A 20,434-nucleotide genomic window follows, 5' to 3' on the forward strand; every position below is an offset into this window, starting at 1 on the left:
TGGAAAATGAGTGAAATAAAATTAACATCCAATAGAAAAGTATCACGATAAATAGAGATAAGCAATATCGTTTTCTAAAACTCTGCTGCACATCCCATTTGACCTGCCTTGTAACTATATAGAGGACTTAATATCAAAGTTTCTAAATGAAAAGTGGAAACTTAAGAAGGCATGTACGAGGTGTGTTCAAATATTTCCTATAACTTTTATTTTTTTAAAATTTCACTAACAAATTATCTGTCAAGGTTTTCTTCAATGTAGTCTCTCCCTTAGATGTTTCCACTCTGAAACAGCCCTAACTCGCTTTATTATTCTGAAAAAATCTACGTGAATGTTTATTATCTCCTCAGTAGAATTTTTCTCTGTCTCAGGAATGGTGGCTAATCTTTTTCCTCTGAGCGGGATTTTTTGTTTGGGGGAAAAACTCACATAGAGCCAAGTCTAGTGCGTAGGGTGGATGGGGAAGCACAGCAATATTGTTTTAGACCTAAAAATTCACCAGCTGTGAGATACGAATGAGCCGTCAGGTTGTTGCGGTAAACAACCGCTAACTTCTTTTTCAAGGAGACCTCAGGCCGTTTTCACCTGATTATCCTTCTTAGACGTTTCATAACCCCCAGGTAGCTCTACGTGTTGAATATCTGGTCTTTAGGCAGGTATTCCTTAGGTACCTACAACCCCTTTTGCAGAGGTAAAAAAACAGTCAGCATCACCTTGAAATTCAAACGACCTTGTTGAGGTGCTTTGGGCTGGGGGATGTTTCATTGTTAAGTTTGGCCTTTTGCCTCCAGGTCATATCCATTAACCATGACTTATCACCTATTATGATCTTGGACAAGAAATTTTCATCTTCCTTATTCCGTTCAAACAGTTCCTGACTGGTTTCAACTCGATGTTGATTCTGGTCTGCTGTGATCAGGCGAGGAACGAATTCGGCAGTAACTCGATGCATCCTCAATTTTTCTGTCAGAATTTTATAGCACAAAACAATCGAGATGCCTCACTATTCTTCAAGTTCTATGACAGTCAAACGTTGATTTGCAAGAACGAGATCATTTACTTTCTTGATGTAGGGTTCATCAGTCGAGGCGCGATGTTCTCCCGGAATGCTCGCCATCTTCCACTAATAGCATGTCGTGCGTATCAAAACACTGTTAATATAAGCCTTGCTAATCAACCAAAACTTTTCTGCGTAGGATTCGCGTTTCAGACAGAATTTTACAAAGCAACGGTGCTCTTCCAAAGGGCTTTTTGCCGTGGATCCTTGTTTTTCACTGTACTTCACAAACACCCATTCTTATGAGTGACCGCAACTAATTAATAAAACTTTATATTTAACAAATGGTTGAATGTGGTTGTTTTGGAAGTTTTCACAAACACAACGCATGGTAGCGAATCAAAAATTTTCAACTGGAAGCTCACTATTTAAAAAGTTCGGTAACCTTTAGAGCAGACCTCGTCATGAATGAAAATATCACATGAATCGGGTGTTTATTTGATCTTATCAAACTCTCTCACATAGTTACAGTTTGGAATTAATATGACAAGCGGCTGTTTTTTTTTCTTGGAGAAATTTTTATGAAAAGCTCGTTCTACACATCCCCCTTTCCCCCAAAAACTTCAAAATTGAACTCGTGAATATCACTAATATAGCTACCAACAATGGTTTCAACCCCAAACTAGTTGACACATTACTACGGAAAAAACAAAAAGCAATGGCCATAAAAAGCATTTTCGTATCTCAGCCCGCAGTATCTAAAGATTTTAAGTGGTGCTCGATCCCGTTTCTGGGAGATCTTTCATATAGGATTTCCAACTGCCTACCCACCTCACTCAAAGCAGCCTTCTACTCTCCCATAACCCTCTCCTAACTTCTAGCCAATGGAAAAGACACCCAGGATAGCCTTCTCAAATCAGGCATTTATAAACTGAAATGCGAGGATTGCAACAGCGTTTATGTCGGTCAGACCGGCAGGAATATCAAGTTACGAGTCAAGGAACACGCTAGGTGTCACAAAAATCAGAATAACAACTCTCTCTTCGCCAAGCATTTACTAGAATTCAACCACAGCAGTGACTTTGTCCCAGAGATATTACACACACTCCCAAAAGGATTAAAAATGGACGCTCTCGAGCAAGTAGAGATTAGAAAGCACTTGGTGAACCCCAATACGACACTTTGTAATGAGCAATTATTCCCATACCCCTCCCCACTCCTCTCCGAGAAATTAGCCTGGAAATGGTCAAAACAATCCATTAACGCACCTGCGAGCCCCCACCCCCCTCAAATCCTTCCAAACCTCCCCGCCCCCACTCTGTCCTGAGGGTATATATGCTTGCTCTGTCTGTTTTGCAAATTTGTACCTGATGATGCCGCAAGTCGGTGAAACGCGTCGTGCCGTATAATAAAATCTGTGGAAAAGTACGAGTCTTTCTTTCTATTTCAATAATGGATATTATTTTTAATTTAATATTATTTGTCGCAGTGAATATGAGGGACTAACAATAAATTTTAGGAATGAAGCATTGAACGGATAAATAACTTACTTAACTAAACATAAAAATAAATTTACCAATAACATCTTGGTACTAGCGAATACTCAATTATGATGGGAATTTATAATTATTGGATATTTTTTCTTTTTAAATTGTTCCCACTTTCTCTGTAGAAAGGGATAATTATTATGAATTTTCCCTCGAGGAAAAATTATTTCTTGAATGGAAAGCATCGACCTATGGATTTTAGTGTATTTTTTGCTTTGGAGTGGCACGTGGGCATTTTACCAAGTAGGCGTCTCTTTGTGTCAGTTTGTTTATGTAATGGATTTTCTTCATCACATTTACCCAAACATAATTTTTGTGTTTATCACGATATTTTTATAGGTATTTTACTTTTATAGGTATCTTTTTTTAAGAAAAGATGGTCTAATTCCATGTGAATTCTCATTGAAAATGCAGCAAAAGTTTCAGCCAACCCGAATATACCTTAAAAAGAGCGAAAGCTCTGGGAACTTATTATTGACAAGGACACTAGCTCAGTTTTATTAGCCTACTCTTAACGAAAGGCGCCAAAGGGTCCACAGCTTAACGTCCCATCCAACGGACGGCGTACTCACTCAAAGTGCCCTCCACAAAGCAGTGATCGAGATTCAAGTAGGGATCAAGATGCCAATGAAATGTTTTCAACAACGCCTTCGATTTGAACCCAGGCCCTCTGGATGGGAATCCAGTACGATAGCCCTTGCACCATTTCGATCCCCCACTGAACAATATGGAGTGAGTTGTACCATACCATCGATTATGCTAGAAGTAGTTTTAAATTGTAGAAAATATGTAAGGGACTCTTCCCTTAAATATGATGGAAAATAAGCACCTCATGTTGTTTTTGTAAAAACACAGTTCCTTCTCTTGGTTTTTTATTTTATGGTTAACTTTAATTGGTGGTGCTTCTTTACCAAATGTCGTTAACTTAAGTTTAACACCTAATGTTTGCTAGGAAAATTTATTTCATACAGTTAACCAATATATTAATTTAAATTTTTAAATAAATCTGTAAAAGGATATATTTATTGTTCCATTGTCCAAAAGAACCCTTAGCTTGACCAGGACTGTGTAATTTTTCCAATGCAAGAACTACCAGGGAAACCATAGACGGTTTAGGAAAAGAAACATTCCCCCCCACCATAATGTGTGAATTTCACACTCCGTCTGGCATACTAATGGGTAGACTACTAGACTATTAATTACTAGATCGAGCTTCGGGTGGACGACTGTGTTTGTGGTTTTTTATTGATATTCAAGAGATAGTCAGTAGTTTTAGAGCTTTTATATATTTCATGGATTTAGGTTGTATTTATTCAGCTTTTGCTTACCCATAATGAAAAATGAGCTGCATTAAGCATTCACACTCTTTCTTCCATAGGGGAATCATAATGAATGCGTAAATTAAAATCACTCCAATGAAATTATTGGTATTTAGCCAACCCAAGACGTTCAATTCTATGTATATATTTTATACTTTGTTCAAAGCCGTATATAACTAATCAAAATAACTGCACATAATATCTATAAACTCTCCCCGCTCCCTACATTCTCTTCTCTCAACCATACACGCTGGAACTTATTGAACAGGAGCCAACGACATGTGAAAATATCTCAAAAAAGTGTAATTTACCCTTCAAAGTGCTTGGCTTAAACGAGTTATAAACTCATTACAATTGAATAACTTCCTTAAAGTATATCATATTATATTTTCATATTATTTAATTAAAAGTTATAGAGTGGAGAAAGCAAAATATAAAAAGCGAAAATTTCTACTTCATGGCCACGTTAAGATTAAAAAAAGACAGATGATTACGAACAGTTCAAAATCATTTAAAAATAAAAGGAAATGGAACTTCGTCAACCACTGCCGCCTAGGCACTAACATGCCAGGATTCCAATTAAACTGGTAGCAGTGGTAGTTTTAGGGGAGGCAACCGACATCTGAGGTTATTTTTGCCTTTAGGGATGGATGGGAAAGGAGGGAGGGAGGGAAACTCGGCATCGGCATTAGCCTACTCTTAAATGAAGGGGCCAAGGGGTCCATAGTTTTAACGTCCCATCCGACGAACGGCGTACTCAATTGAACTGCTCTCCACAAAGCACTTAAAGAAAGAATAGGGTTAACAGCCGTCTCCAGGATTCGAACCCGTGCCCTCTCGGTAGGAAGCCTATACGTTCGACACCGCACAATGGTTTTCCCCAAATCAACTGGTATACTTCGATTTCCTCTCTCTACCTAATTATATAACTTTTTAAGATCCCCTTCCAGAAAAAATACTCCCTCTCCTGTAATTTATTCCTTATTTCAATTCCTTTCGGCTCCCACATGCCCATCATAGTTCCTTAAAAAAGAAATATTTTCCTGGAAATGACGGACTTTCATTGAAACGCATTACAAATTTTAATAAAAGTTCTTTGGATAACTATCAATCTAAGTTATTTACTTTTCATATTTATCAGTCAAAAATTCATTACATCACCCATAGCAGTTTTTGGTGTCATTACCTTTTTCATTTTAAATAGAAACTTAAGGTTTTTCAAGTGGCCAATAATCCAGAGTGTTTTCTCTTCACTTAACATAACAGTTTACAAATGTGGAGATAATACCGAAATATTTTTTTTCAACTAGTTAAATTAGAAAAACTGGCTAACTTTTCTTCGCAGAAGTGTATTTATAAATAACGAAAAAGTATATAAATAAGTGAACTCAATGCCTTCTGGTTGATTTACGTATATTTTGGGGTATTAGGTTGCAAGAGTTTAAAAGAAAATAAGAATCTTTTTTGTAAAACGATAACAGATATATTTTCTTTGCATTTAATATTATATATATAATATGTTACAAGATTTAATTAGCGCTATTCATTTTTGTAAATAAATATTTTTTCAATATAAAAGGAAAAACCATCCCTACACATTTCCATTAAAATATTATTATATTTGTATATATTGTTAGAAATTGTTGTTATTAATCACCCTTTTCCAGAATAGTCGAATGTAAAATATACATCTCTGAGAACGTGCCGTTCGTTTGGAAATTAACTGCACAGACAAGTATTCGTGGCCATCAATGCACCAAGGCACTGTGGGATTATTAACGCCATTATAACAATGGATCGAACTAATGACCCCTAATGGCCGTGTCTGGTCACGAGACGAACAAAATGAACTTCATTATTCATCTCACGAAGGCGAGATGATATTCTGTAGCCGAAAACGAGGGAGTTAGAATTGGGCGTTATAATAAAATATTCATGCCTGAGGATGATGACATACTTCGTAACCTCTCCATATTTACGAGCTACGAGTTAGGTCATTCAAAAAGAAAAGGAGTGTAAAATCACAAAATTGAAAAAGGAGGAAAACAAATTGGCTTTATAGCCTCTATAAAGAAGCTATGGACCCAATGTATGCGTAAATCTGAGAAGTCAAAGGAGAATAGGAACGCAATCTGATGAAGAGAAATTATTTACAGTGTGAAAAAGGAGACAAAACATAAATGAAAAATTGAGGAGATTAAAATTTGTGATAAGATATTAGCAGTTTAAAAGAAATTAATGTTAAGAGAAATGAAAGATTTCAACAAGTATCCCTAATCCTCACCAGGACTGTTCAGCCAATGTTTACAGAAGGCAAATACATTTTATGAATTGCTCCAATTGGTAATAGTGTCAAAGGAATAAATGAAAAGTTCAGTTGGACGCAGATAATAGTAATAGGCGAGAATTCAAAATAAAAGCTGATATTATTTAACACAAACATCATGAATTGAAGGGTTTTGTGTGCTAATAAGAAAATATTAATGTGCAAGCAAGAGGTAAAGAGGATAAGCTGGAAAATATTACTGAAAGAGAAGTCATAAATGATTGATTATTTCGTTTAACTAATACATGTGTACAAAAAATTGGATATAATTAGTTCTTTAGACATCACACAAAGATTAATCAAATAATTAACTCACGACGAAGAGGCAGCAACTATTTGGAGAATATTGTCTAATAAACAAAAAAGTTTCGCATAAAAAGGCGTACAATGAGTGGAAATCTATAGAAGTCGGCCTGTGGCAAAAACAGTCAAGGGAAAAATAAAAGACCCTGGCCTGGAAGGTGACTGTTGAAAGTCTTATGGTTGGTCAAAATAATTAGTGAAGAATAAACAGGAAAGATACATGTTGGGAAACGAAATAGAGCACGATAAGGAAGAAACACGTTTTGGCAAACTCGGATATGAATCAAGCTTATAAGGTACGAGGCTAGTTATAAAGGTTCTCAGAATTGCCGGCCGATGTCAAACCTAACACGAAGACTTTATTGCGTAGGTATTTTAATCAACAAAATAATGTAAAATTAATGTAGGTAACTTATATAATAAAAGGTAATACTTCATGTGTAAACACGTAACGCCTCAGTGTTCTGGGAATCAGATCTATGGCGGGGAAGCCTCTCTGTTCTAGTTCACGTGTAGTGATTTGTGAAGATGGGAAAAATTGAGAATCGAGCAGTGATAAAAACTTCGCAAAGAAAGGAAAGAAAATTCATGTCGAATTTCTGTACATTCTAGGGGACTCTTCGACTGCTTCAATATGAAAAAATGAGTTAAAGTTCGGTCGGGACAGCTTAGAAAATTATTCGCGCAGTTGTCGGTCATTTGTGTGAAAACCCCAGACTTCATAGCAAAAGTGTAAACCATGATCATGGTAGATCGCAGATTGAAAGTGCGAGAAACTGCTGAAGCTGTTATTGTATCATATAAACGGGCTTATCGCATTTTACCAGTGGAATTGGATATGAGAGATTTAACGAAGGATCTCAAACGCAATTCGCAAACACTAAGTACTCAAATTAAATGATTATCATTAATTTCTCGGGATTCTCATACAATGACGTATGTTTTGACCGTAGGAATCCCATGCGACTATAAATGTCACCAACATAGGTGGTAGTAATCTAAAACACTGACTAGGTTTGATAATTAATACAAATGATTTTTTTGCTTTTGGGAATTTAGCAAGTAACTCTCAATTTCTTTACCACCCTGCAGAGCCCAAAGGAGTTCTACCACCCCGCTTCAACGAGAAGAGTTCGGCCGTTATCGGGCGTCGAGGGGAAGACGCTGTCATTCCCTGCACGGCCCAAGGACATCCCACGCCTAGCTATTTGTAAGTGTGGTACCTTTTCGTTACTGCTCATGTTTCTACAAAGTCATAGCATTGCATTTATATAACTATTATATTCATCCTCCTTCACCAAAAGTATACATAGTTATTTTGTATATAATGAGTAAACCGTGCGTGGCTGATAAAATAGCTATAGTGTTGACTCGGTTTTTAAAGCAATCTGAGTACAAGAATAATATCAGTACCTTTGCAAAAATGAAATATCTTTATATATTCAAGAGGAGAAGACAGGAGGACGTGAATGCTGAATTGAAGGGGAAGGAAGGAAAAGGTTTGGGATAGGAAGGGTTAGGAAGTGTGGGATTGGTATGGGAGATTTTGGGATCGTAGGACCAATAAATATATCTGGATGTTGGGATAATTAATGTCATATATTGATCCCTGACTTGTTTCAGGAATCAAGGAGCCAGATACATGCCTGTCGTATTGGTTTAAGTTTGAGTGGAGGGTCGGAGGGTGGAAGTGGTCCTAGAATAGAGACACTAAAGCATTTTTCTAAGGTAGTGTTATGTTGGGAGGAATGCTCTGGCATTGGGAGCCACGTAGGTAGGAAAATATTCTTGCGCGAGGCACAGTGGTAACTAATTCTAATATTTAGGCATAAGTAGTACTTAGGAATAGGGGATAAATATATTACTGGAGGCTCACGAGGGGCAGGGCATTGTTGGGAGAAAGCTAAAAAGCGGGTAGGAAGTAAATGGGTATAATGTTTCGGAAATAGGACATGTTTTACCCATTGTTTTATCACAGAGTATGGGAGTGGCTTTTGGAATGGGTAGGGATTTAAAGAGGGGATTGTTTAAGGAGATCTGATAATTTAGTGGGGCGTTTGAAAGTATCAAAGGGAAATTTGGGAAATAGGTAAGTGGTGGAATTGTGGGTCTTTAGGATAGCGTAATTTAAGATGGATCTTTAGGACGGCTTTTAGGATGGATCTCAGAGACTTTATCCCAGGGAAGTAGGCGGATCCTGCGGTGGAGGAAGGTTTGAGAGTGTAAGCATGTATTTTTTACAACTCTACAACTATAATTATAAATTTGTATATTCCATGATCCAGCCTTATGATTGAACGGTGATAATATAGGGTTTTAATACCCCTCTTGTATTGCAGTAATTTTTAACATAATTTAAAATATTAAATTACTATTCTCACTGTGTTACTAGTGATAACAGTGTTAACTTACGAAAAAATACGGTCCCCTAATGACCACCTTTAATGGAATACTTCTCCCTCCAATTTAATGCTAGCTTATTGGCTGGCCATCCGTCAAATTAGGTTATCCGCAGTTATTATCTAAATAATTATTGAAAACACGTATACCGCACGGCTGATAATTAGATGGGTACACGTAATCGACAACTACTTTATCTATAGGCCACAACAATGGCAACCGTTGAACGAAAAAGCTATATTTAAACATACTTAAGGAAAAACTGATATTGCTATTTTAATCAATTACAAACCAGAGTTTTTTTACAAATACCTTAAATATAATATAAATTTGAATGCTCGTTTTTCCTTAATCGGGAAATTAGGTTCAAATAATGAGTTTCCCTTAATTGTTGAAAATTTTAACACATTGCACATTGTTTAAATGTGACTTTTTAGCATTGCTCTTCTGATGACAAAAATCGATTTGATTGATGAACACTTCTATCCTAATGTAATGGCTGAAATTGTAAAATTTCCAATGAAACTCATAAAAACGAAAAGTGAAGTCAGGCGTGATGCTTTGGAATTGAGACATAATAAAAATTTTGTTGCAATTTTCCACAATTAATTGTGGAAAATTGCAACAAAGTATTTATTATGAAACTCATAAAAATGAGCAGCAAAAATGGGATGTTTGTAATTTCGCATAGGCGAAGTGTGGCGTCTGAGAAAAGCTGATTTTGGTCATCCGATATACTCACAAACCCCTACTGTTAACCCTTTCATAAATGACCTATCTATCAGCCAATTTAAGTATTGTAAACATGGTTAATAGTTTCACAAGGGTTCAAAGTTTTCATCGATAATTTTGAAGAAACTTTTTGCAATGAATCAAAATGAATTTTCTTTCAAATACAGGCAATATATTTCCGAAAAAACAAGGAAAGTATAATTTATGAGTAATCCCATATAATATATCTGAGGAGACAATAGCTAACTTGTAAATATGTCACAAATTTATTCATGGTTGAATGCTTGTAAGTCATATTTTATCTGAATAACAAAATGGAGTAGCAATAATTGTTTTATTTCTCACTTAAAATATAAATAAAAGGTTTTAACAAATCAAAAATTTTAGGTCTTCTTTAGATTTAATAATATAAGGGAAGGCTCACTTGCAAAATAAAGGCTTTGATTAAAATATATGCTGACATACATTTGAATGGACAAATTACAATCAATTAGATTATATAATGCTGGATATTAACTTCGTCAATATTACTAACATTGTTTTAGCTACGTCTTTGAAAATCAAAGTAATTTTTGAAATACTGATAAAATTACACTTACTTCCTGCGATAAATAACTGGGCAAAAATATAAGAAAAAGTAATATCACGTCGTTATATTATTTCTGAATATGAAATAATTAAATTTATTATGTTCCAAAATGTATATCGGGAAATAATAAGGTTTTTTCCTTTATTATTTCCTCTGAGGCTAAATTTAGCAAAATCAGTGTAGCTGAATGATAACATATCGGAAAATTTCAAAATTATTTTATAACTTTAAACGTAAAGCTTTGAGTTAACTTAAATCAAGGGTAAGGGCAACTATATAGGTTGGACCATAATAACTAAAGGACTGACCTTCCTCTTTCCATCTAAAAGTTTCCAGAACTACTGTCAAGATATGGTAGCGATGAGAATGGCTTCTGGATCTGACATTCTCATATCCTATTCGTATTAATGCATTAATGAGCGGTTTCCATAAAGGTTAAAATAGTGCCTGCCCCTTTGGCCATCGACGGAAATAATAGTGACTATTTAAGCAACTAGCCTATCACGTGAAAGCATTATAGGCTTTATGGTCTTCCTCCAAAAGTTGGCAAGACCAGAAATTGAATTGTCACAGTTCTATGAGTAGGCTATTTTTAGTGGGTTTTGTTTTTGAAAAACGTTTCATTATGATTTTCTGTTTGGCATTGTTGACCTATGGTTCAAAATGAACTGATACCAACGGCTTAAGAATTTTGAATTTGAAAGTATAATCTTGAAATAATACTATTTATTTGGTTCAAAAACATGATTATTTCCGGTTAGTTATTTATATTATTTGTGTATCAAGGCAAAGGCGTTTATTGCGGGAAAGTGTATGAATTGTAAAATTTCAGTTCGTTGCTCAATAGGTTTACTGAATAAATGTTATCTAAAATTTTTAAATTAATAAAGGCCACTACAAGGTGTTATCAAAAAAGACCGGAATGATTTTATCCTGCGTGAACCGTTCAACGGATCAAAACGGGACACAGTGCGCCATCAAGCGACACATCCGACGACTAAAACGAGATGTTGCATTTGCTACGTCGAGTCTTTATGCAGCAGCAGCGGTACGTACCTTAACCTGTTCGTCGCCGCGTGCAACGGCAGCAATGAAGGAGCCAGAGTAAAGGCATTTGTGCGTGAAATTTTGTTTCAAACATTGAAAAAGTGCTAGAGAGACATTTGGATTGATTCTGCAAGCCTTTTGTTAATGAAGCTTTGAGTCGAACCCAGTGTCTCAAGTGGTACATGTGTTTTAAATCGGGTAGATCCTTGAAAGATGAAGATTCGGGAACGGGGCGGCCTTCCACTTCGACAGACCCCAACCATGTCAAATTGGTGAACGATTTAGTGCGGTAATCACCGTTTAACTGTTATATGTATAAACAATATATATAAACAATTTTTATTGCTCTGGGAGCAGAGTCCCTTGGAGCAGAATACAGGTTACATTAGGTTTTGAAACCTATGGAGTGAAACTGGTTCTAAACTAGTAAAACAAGACATAATTCAACATCAGTTGAACGAAACATATAGTACAATACATACATACAAATACAAAGAACATTAGTTAAATATTTAGCCTGATAGAACAGTAATAAGGTCATTTTGGTAGTGTGGTAGACAGATATTCAAACATTTTCCTGTTGAATTGGCATGTGTTCCTGGATAATTTTACATTATTAGGCAAAGAGTTCCATAGTTTACTGGATGAAATACTGAATGACTTTTCATATATAGCCGTGCGGTATTTGGGAAGATGGAATGTTTTTGTAATGCGGGTTGATCTCTTTGTCGTAAGTGAATTGAATATAAAATTTTCATATAAATATGAAGGGGTTTTTGAATTCAGAACTTTAAATAATTGTGAGGCCTTTTGTAGCATTCTCCTCTGATCGAGTTTTAACCAATTCAACATTTTATAGTAAGGAGTTACAAGTTCATTAAAACGCATATTAAAGATGAATCGTAGACAAGAATTTTGGAGCCTTTTAATTTTGTACTTAGCTCCTTATTCACATCAGCGTAGACAACTGAGCAATAGTCGAGATGTGGTAATACTAACGTTTGAACAAACTTCTGGCGTAACGTTATAGGGATTAGGTGTCTGAAATGCTTCATTGTGTAAAGAGTTTTGTGAACTTTATTAGAAATGGCATTTACTTGCTCGCGCCAGGTTAAGGTGCTGCTTAGATATACTCCTAAGCTTTTCACTGTATTTGAGTAGTCAATTTGAATATTTAAAACACTTATTTTAGGGAGATCACTTGCGAGCAGCATATGTACATTGGCGGTGCTTCCAAAGATTATCGACTTGGTCTTTTTGGGATTTAGATTTAGCCGATTTTCAGTCAGCCATTCACAGATGAGTTGGATATCCTTGTTGACCAAGTCAATGGCATGGTTATATTCAGAGGGGTAGGACTCAAGATATATCTATAGATCGTCAGCATAAAAGTGATGTTTACAATAAGTTATTATGGTAGCTAGTTCTTTTATAAAAATAGTAAATAATAAAGGCCCGAGAATTGACCCCTGTGGAACTCCACATAGGACAGGTTGGAAAACAGATACATTCCCGTCTTCATCTTTAACAGCTTGCTGACGATTTGACAGATAGAAGCGAAACCAGTGAGGGACAGAGTAAGAGAACTTGAGTTTGCTCATACGTTCCAGTAGTATGCCGTGGTCTACTGAATCAAAAGCCTTGCTCGAATCGAATTGGACTAAAACTGTTACCTTTTTTGCGTCTATGGATCTGCGTATATCATCAGTTACCTTTATCAAAGCCGACTGAGTGCTATAGAGCTTACGAAAGCCCGACTGATACTCATCAAAGAAATTGTGCCGCGTAAGATGCTCCACTGTAACCGTATGAACGATTCGCTCGAGAGGTTTGGAAATAGAGCAAAGAAGTGCAATAGGTCGGTAGTCAGACATTTTTTTCGGAGTTGTTATTTTCATTATTGGCCGAACTAGGGCAGATTTCCACAGGGTAGGGAATATAGAGTAATTGAGTGAACAGTTATAGATGTTTAGTATCATAGGCATTACTACTGGGAGAATAACGTTTAGCATTCTTGCACTGATTCCATCGACACCTGTTGAATTTGATTTTAAATTTTGCACTTATGTTATCAGCATTTCGGGTGTATAGTGGGGGAAATAAAGCCTTCCATCGTCAAAGTCAGAGAATAATGCATGATATAATGAAGTGAGATTATTTTGGGTTTGAGTAGAATGGTTACCATCCTCGACATCATTTTCATCCTTGAAAGCAGACGTGAGAAAGTAGCTATTTAAATCATCCAAGGGGAAGTTCATTTTGAATGGGGGACGTCTAGGCTTTCCAAGTCCGAGGCGCCTAAGCTCCTGCCAAGTGGACTTTATGTCCCATTTATAGGAAAAGCACGAAACATAGTGTTTTTGTTTAGCGGTACGGAATCGGTGCTGCACTTGATTTCGAGCCACTTTGTATTGTTCGTGAAGGTTCGGGAGTTGAGTTCTTCTGAAATTACGGCAAAGACGATCCCTAACGGCCATGAGGTTCCTAATTTCGGAGGTTAACCATGGAGCTGGATGACGTTTTGGCTGAATAACTTTTTTTGGCGCATGTGTATCAAAGAGTTGCATGAGTATTGTATTGAAGATATTAATTTTTGTATTGTATTGAAGACATTAATTAATGTAATAACTGTTAGGGAGATAGTCGAGGAAGTGGGCATTAGTTTTGCATCCTGTCAGACAATTTTGACGGACATTTTGGGCATGAGACGCGTCGCATCAAAATTCGTCCCGAGGGCGGCGCACACGTCGCAGATCTTGACAGAGTTTTTCGCTAGAACCGGAACTTCCATGATCCCGCAGCCACCCTACTCTACACACTTGGCATCATGAAACTTATTTTTGTTTCCAAGTTAAAATCAACTTTGAAAGGGCGCCAATTTGACTCTATTGCGGGCATTAAAACTAATTGTACGGCAGACCTGAAGAGGATCCCTAGGCGTACTAGGCGGGGCTCGAGAGCTGGAATAAGCATTGGCAAAAGTGTGTCGTCCGCCAAGGCTTTGAGGGTGACAAGTTTGATTAAGCTGAGTCCGTCGAAATAAACAAGTTATAAAATCATTCCTGTCTTTTTTTGATCATACCTTGCATTTGAATATTTTCATATATCTAAGGTAAATATTTAAATTCCCTTTCACAGCATTATCGTATTCTGTGAAATGCGATTATCTCGGTAATAACTGGTAAACAGCAGCAAGCCATTCGATAACGCGTTAGGACATGTTGTACGTAAAGTTGTTTAATCAGTTGCTTAATAACAATTTCGTAATTATTTTTTATGTGAAATCCGTTATCATATGTTTTTTATACTTTAATTTTTCCTTTCTTGAAAGAATATTTGTGAATATTCCATGTTAATGGCTGCGTAGGTTTTCGCGGCGGTGGTTTGAAGGATTCTGCATTCTCGGGTTTCACCCACGACTCATTAGAGAAGGAATTGAGATCGCCAAAAACCCGGAGAACATCAACAGAGGTGAAGGCTACCATCTCTACAACGCGTGGAAAAGAGTTCTCCGGAAACGGACTACTCAGCGAGCATGCCCAAGACGGGACCACCCATATAAGGGTGGCCAAAATCTGAGTCCCTCATCTTCGACCTGAAGACGCCGAATGCAACTTCGGCGAAACTGTTGTCAGCATAAAACAACAACGCGGTGAAACCCGAGGATGCAGAATACTTCATTCCATATAAAGTCTTCACTTTTTCCCTTTTTTCCAACTTGGCGACAGAGCCGAAAATGGATAATTTTTCTTATTCTGTTACGAAAATCGCATGCTTGATATTCTGGTGTTAACTTTGATCTAAATTTATAAAATACCCTGACGCTCCCAGTCTAAAGTAAAAGGTGATGCTTCGCGTTTTATCTTGGTGATACTACCCTCGAAAAATGGTAGCTGCCCATATTGTTCTTTCCATTTATTTTAATAATTTTTTCTTATATATATTAATAATAAATAATAATTTCTAATATCTACATATTTAAATATTTTTCTTAAAATATTCATTAACGGGTTGATGTATCTACGAGTCCCACATGCTATAATTATATTTTATAACCATATAACTATGTTTTTGTTCTACTTTTCTAGTAAAAGCATAGTTTACCCATAATAAACTTTGAAATTAGAAATGAAATGGTTAACGGCACCACTAAAAATGCCGGGACATACAACATATTGAATAAAATAAAAAATATATTCGAATAATGCAATTGGATTTCATACGGTCGCGTATGGAGAAAACTTCATGGATATAAAGCAGGGGTAAATTCTTCTGCATTTTTATTCCATGTCTCTATAATAAAGCTATCGGCAAACAGGAATTTGGTGTAGTAAAAATATTGGAGTTTATGAATTTCCCTACTTTTACATACTAATTTGTAGAAATTCACAAGGATACTTGTATAAATATTTCCAAAACTTTTATTAAATTACTGCGAGTAGGCAAACCATGCATTTAAGGGTGAGAGAAAAACCCTCAGTTATCATCAGTACAGTTTTCATTGAATCAACATTGGTGATTTGACGGATGAAAGTCAATAAAAGGGACATGGGAAAGCGTTGGATAAAGAATTTTGGGGAAGGCAGCGTGTGGAAGGCTGGCATTATATTACAGGAGCAGAAGAGGAAGTCCATGCGCTCTGCAAAGAAAGCGGCTCGTCTCATTTTTACTCCCTTTACATCAGCAAGTAACGCCTTCCTGTCCTTCCCGTCATTCGAGCTCCCCCGACCCATTCCTCTTTCGTCTAGCACCTTCCCCGCGTTTCTGTAACCCATCTCTCCCGCTCTAGAGTCCGCCTTCCATTTTATTAGCACCGGGGACCCGTCCCCATTGTTCTTATTCCGCCGCCCCCGAGAGAGCACCCAACTCCACTCTGCCGCACTCCCTCGTCCAATATCACACCATCCCAACGCCCCGACTGGGGTCCTTCCTATTGCGAAGCGGAGGATGAGACAAAACCGGGAGGGAGAGGACGGAGAGAAGCCTTTAACCCGTCAAACGAAACCTTTTACGACGCCTCTCGATCGATGTCTGCTCAATTTCTCCCCAATATTCCGTGCCTCTCTCATCGTGGAGGGTCTCCCCGAATACCACGAGTGATGGGGTGAGGATGTGTGGGCCGCAGGAAAGAGGAAGGCCGCGCGAGGTGCAGCGGGTGCGCGCGCGCGTAGTTGGACTGAGGGGAGCAGTGAGGGCCCCACTTCCATTAGGAGGAAGGGAGACAGCATTGCGGTGCAGGTGTTTGTATGGGCTGAAGAGGGATGGACTGGTGAGCCGAGGGGCGACTTAGTGGGAGGGCGAGGGAAAGGGGTGTTGGTTGTATAATTGGGCGGAAATGGCGAGATAATGAGATAAGGAAGGGTGAGAAGCGAGACGAATGGTGGGGGATCTAGACGGGGAGGGGCATATCCTCAGTGGGAGCGGCAGGGGGAGGGGAGAAGGTTTGAGCGTGATGTGCGGCCGATACAACGCTCAAGCCCCACTCTTCCCTCCCCCACCGCCTATATCCCTGCCGGCGATAAACACGGCCGCGCCGCCGACGGGGACACGGGGCCCTAAATCACGTCGACATCCATCGCCGTTAGCGCAATGGGTGAAGGGAGGGTGGGAGTGGCCGAGGGAGGGTTTGGGGAAAAGCGAGAGGACGTTGGGACGACCGTGACGGGGTGTTTTGGGGAAAAGTGTGGGGAGGTGTGGGCGCGCGTATATTTCTAGCTTGTCCGAGGAGTGATGGAATGGTGAGGGGCAGCCAGCGGGACAGGGGGCGAGAGGTGACGACCCCACGGTCCCCCATGGGAACTGCAAAGAGCTCTAGGTCGCTGCACTCTGATGAAATCTCATCTGAGGTAATAGTTTTTCAAACAATTCGATGCTCTAAATACCAGATGTTTTCATATGCTCCTCCAAAAGCAATTGGCAGAGAAAAGTGATGTAGTGCCGCTTCTTTAAAACGCAGTAACGAGAGATATTTCTGGCTATCGTCAAAGTTCTATTATTTAATGGTAGAATTTTGGTTATCGGAAGAAAACGTTTTATTCTCGGTAATATTTCGTTTGACTGATAATTTAAACAGATTAACACAGAGAGCTTTAGTTAAAATAATGATTAGAGTTTTGAGAGATTTAATCCCTTGCTCTATTTATTTTAGGGGAAAATTCGTGTTCCAAAAAATATGTATTCACAAATTTCATTATGCCAAATAATAATTGACTCCCTCGCAAGTCAAATGATTGAAAAATAAGTGTAATGCAATGGTTTTGTGCAATTGTAGTACAACAATATTACAACTATGATGTGCCAAACTGCCAAAAAATGCATCCCTCATAACTAGGCGAGGAACCACATATTCGTCGATACCTATCATTATTACTATTAAAAATTATTCATTACATAACTCAATGCTAATTGAACCTATCAGACTTGGTGATATTTATTTATGGGCAATTATGAAATAACAAGACTATATTAAAAAAGTATATCTATGTACCTGGTCATGAACCTACTCGTCTACGACGTTTGCGACGTGCAGAAGTGGCAACGGATTATAGTGGGCATTTTTGGTTCCAATATAAACATAAGTAAAACAATGTAATCTATAGGCATCGTTCAGAATCGATTTGAATACTAAAAGCAATTATCGTGATTGTCGATGAATTTACAAATAACGGTCTTCATTTTGCAGGCTGCTTTAATGTGAGAAAGGAGCGTTCCACTTTACTGAAACCTGCAATGAATCACTTTTTATTTATCCAGAATTATATGCAATGAAGTCTGCAAATTAAAGAGCTACGTCTAGATTTATCTTTAATTTTAGGAACAATAAGAAAAAATAATCATGTTATCCCTCAATTCCTCAACGAAATGTTTGCCCAAATTAAATTCTCCAAAAAGCTTTTTAGATGGCGCCAAGAGTTTGTTGCCTTATTTGATTTCCTACATATCTTGATTGACAAAAAGAATTTCATAAGTCCGTCTTAACCATATAATATGTTTCAGTATTCTGTACATTTTTCCATTTCAGAAATTAGAGTTGCAAATGAATCGGAAACATGAAATATATATGCACTTGCAAATAGGGGTACCAATATTATGTGACATAATAAATTGAATAAAGAAGCATAAAAAGCGATAAAGAAGCACAAAAAAGCATTTTCCGATTTGGTAATGGAAGAAAATAAAAATGGAAATATTTTGTCAGCAATGTGCTTCAACTTAACTCGTTCCCGTTCTCATATGGCCGATGGATATTGATCGAGGCGTATACAAAACAGCACTGGACGTTGCAAACGTCCGATAAGAGACTCATATATACCCAGACAAACCCTCCAGTTTTAACTTAAAACCACGTAAATCTCCCATAGTCGCTAAAATCGAAGAGTGTGATTCCGATGGACAGTTCAACGACCTGGAAGGGCGTGCACCAAGGAGAATTATCAAGTGTCAGTTGTATATTGATGCTCATAGTTGTGATAAGGGAACTTTCATTATCAAACCCATTAAGGAGACTGAAAATTTTCATTTTTTTATTATCTGCTATTTCTACATACATTGAAAGAATTTCAAATAGATTTTTTGATAAATTTCACTTAATTTGATTATTTATTAAACATCATTCCAAACTTAAAACCGTGTATCACATTTGAACTCTTTTGGACTATGCTAAATGTTAGATTTACAGGGATCAATTAGGTGTTCAAATTGCCCCTGAGGCAGCCAACTGAGATTTACATGCTTTTTTGACTATGCATTCAATTGTTGTGTAAAAATGATATTATATTTTCTATTATATATTCTTCCAAAGAGCAACAGCTAAAGCATGTGGAACTGTTTAGGTATCTCATAAGATGTTTCTACCGTAACGGTTAAAGTAATAGGGAGACAAGGAGAAGAATTACACTACATCTACATCTACATAATACCCCGCAAGCCGCCGCAAGGGCGTGTGGCGGGGGGTGTTAGGTCACCAACCGTAAAAAGGAAAAATACCACATGCAAAAAAACAACACGGAAAATTACACCCACAGCAGCGCGCACACTCATGCAAAAATCCTTTCATCCAATACTCATGCTAACACATATACCGCAAAACAACTTAAAAAACTGCACCCCGTGATGCAGCACGAAAGCCATCCTACAACACGGAAGCAAGGACACAACAAGCAAGAAATTGAAACATCACTACCACATGAAAATGCACCACGAAACACTCTACCCCCAAAGAGTCTCTAATTGGCAGGGAGTGCGACCCAACGTTGCAGGTAGCAGGAAGTTGCCCCCGCGAGGAGGGACGAGGGATTGAAAGAGAAACTTAAAAACAGATGAACAGAACATGAATGAGGTCATTCGGAAAGAATGGGTTATTATAGCAAAACACATAAGGTTAGTGGAAGAGCATGCATTTAAATGCAACTAATTATTTTTTAGACGCTGAGGGTGGCAAGTGGAATTTTTGCTATCTATAACCCTGCAGTTGCTATCCCGTATTGCCCGTGGGAAGAAGGAGTCCTTGAGTCGGCTAGTTCTGGCATCTATTTCCCGAATTTTATATGCATGATCCAAGCGACCAATGTATGTAGGAGTACGAATAATTTGCGAGACCTCAGTGCTGAAACATGCGGATCTAAATTTATTTAATAATTTCAATCTTGCATTGAATCGTCTTTCAGCCAATGATTCCCACCCCAAATCCATGAGCATTTTGGTGACGCTTTGCGTTTTATCGTAGGAATTTTTTACAAAACGGGCTGCCCAGCGTTGAACCTTCTCAATTTCCCGAATGAGACCTTTTTCACTCGGATCCCACACGCTGCATGCGTATTCTAAATGAGGCCTTACAAGAGCGTGGTAACAACGTTCCTTGACCTTCGAGTCACTTTTGCCGACAATGCGTCTAATGAATCCCAATTTTTTATACGCTTGACCGCAGACTTTACGTATGTGAGTCCCACAAGTTAAGTCTTTTGTGAATGTGACACCTAGGTATTTTACCGTATCAACTACTGCTAGGTCACCTCCAGCTAATTTGTAAGCAAATCCCGTTGATCTTTTAAAGAAATTTACCACTGAACATTTATTATAATTTAGAGTCAATCCCCAGTTAGAACACCATTTAGTAATGCAATCTAAATCCTGCTCTAGAATAAAACGATCCTCATCCCCAGATATCTCCCGATA

The 20,434-nt window shown here is 37.7% G+C and overlaps 1 protein-coding gene across 3 annotated transcripts in view; it reads left to right on the plus strand.

Annotated features, from left to right (window-relative positions):
• LOC139685726 (cell adhesion molecule Dscam1-like) overlaps positions 1 to 20,434 on the plus strand; it is a 561,630-nt gene that overhangs the window by 287,163 nt on the left and 254,033 nt on the right. For all 3 annotated transcript variants that reach the window (XM_071582767.1, XM_071582766.1, XM_071582768.1), the window contains exon 5: positions 7,585 to 7,702. In XM_071582767.1, coding sequence (XP_071438868.1) covers positions 7,585 to 7,702 — 118 coding nt within the window. The remainder of the gene's footprint in view (positions 1 to 7,584; positions 7,703 to 20,434) is intronic.

This window comes from Hetaerina americana, unplaced genomic scaffold, assembly GCF_022747635.1.
Source record: "Hetaerina americana unplaced genomic scaffold, ioHetAmer1.1.p SCAF_12, whole genome shotgun sequence".
Classification (NCBI taxonomy): domain Eukaryota; kingdom Metazoa; phylum Arthropoda; class Insecta; order Odonata; family Calopterygidae; genus Hetaerina; species Hetaerina americana.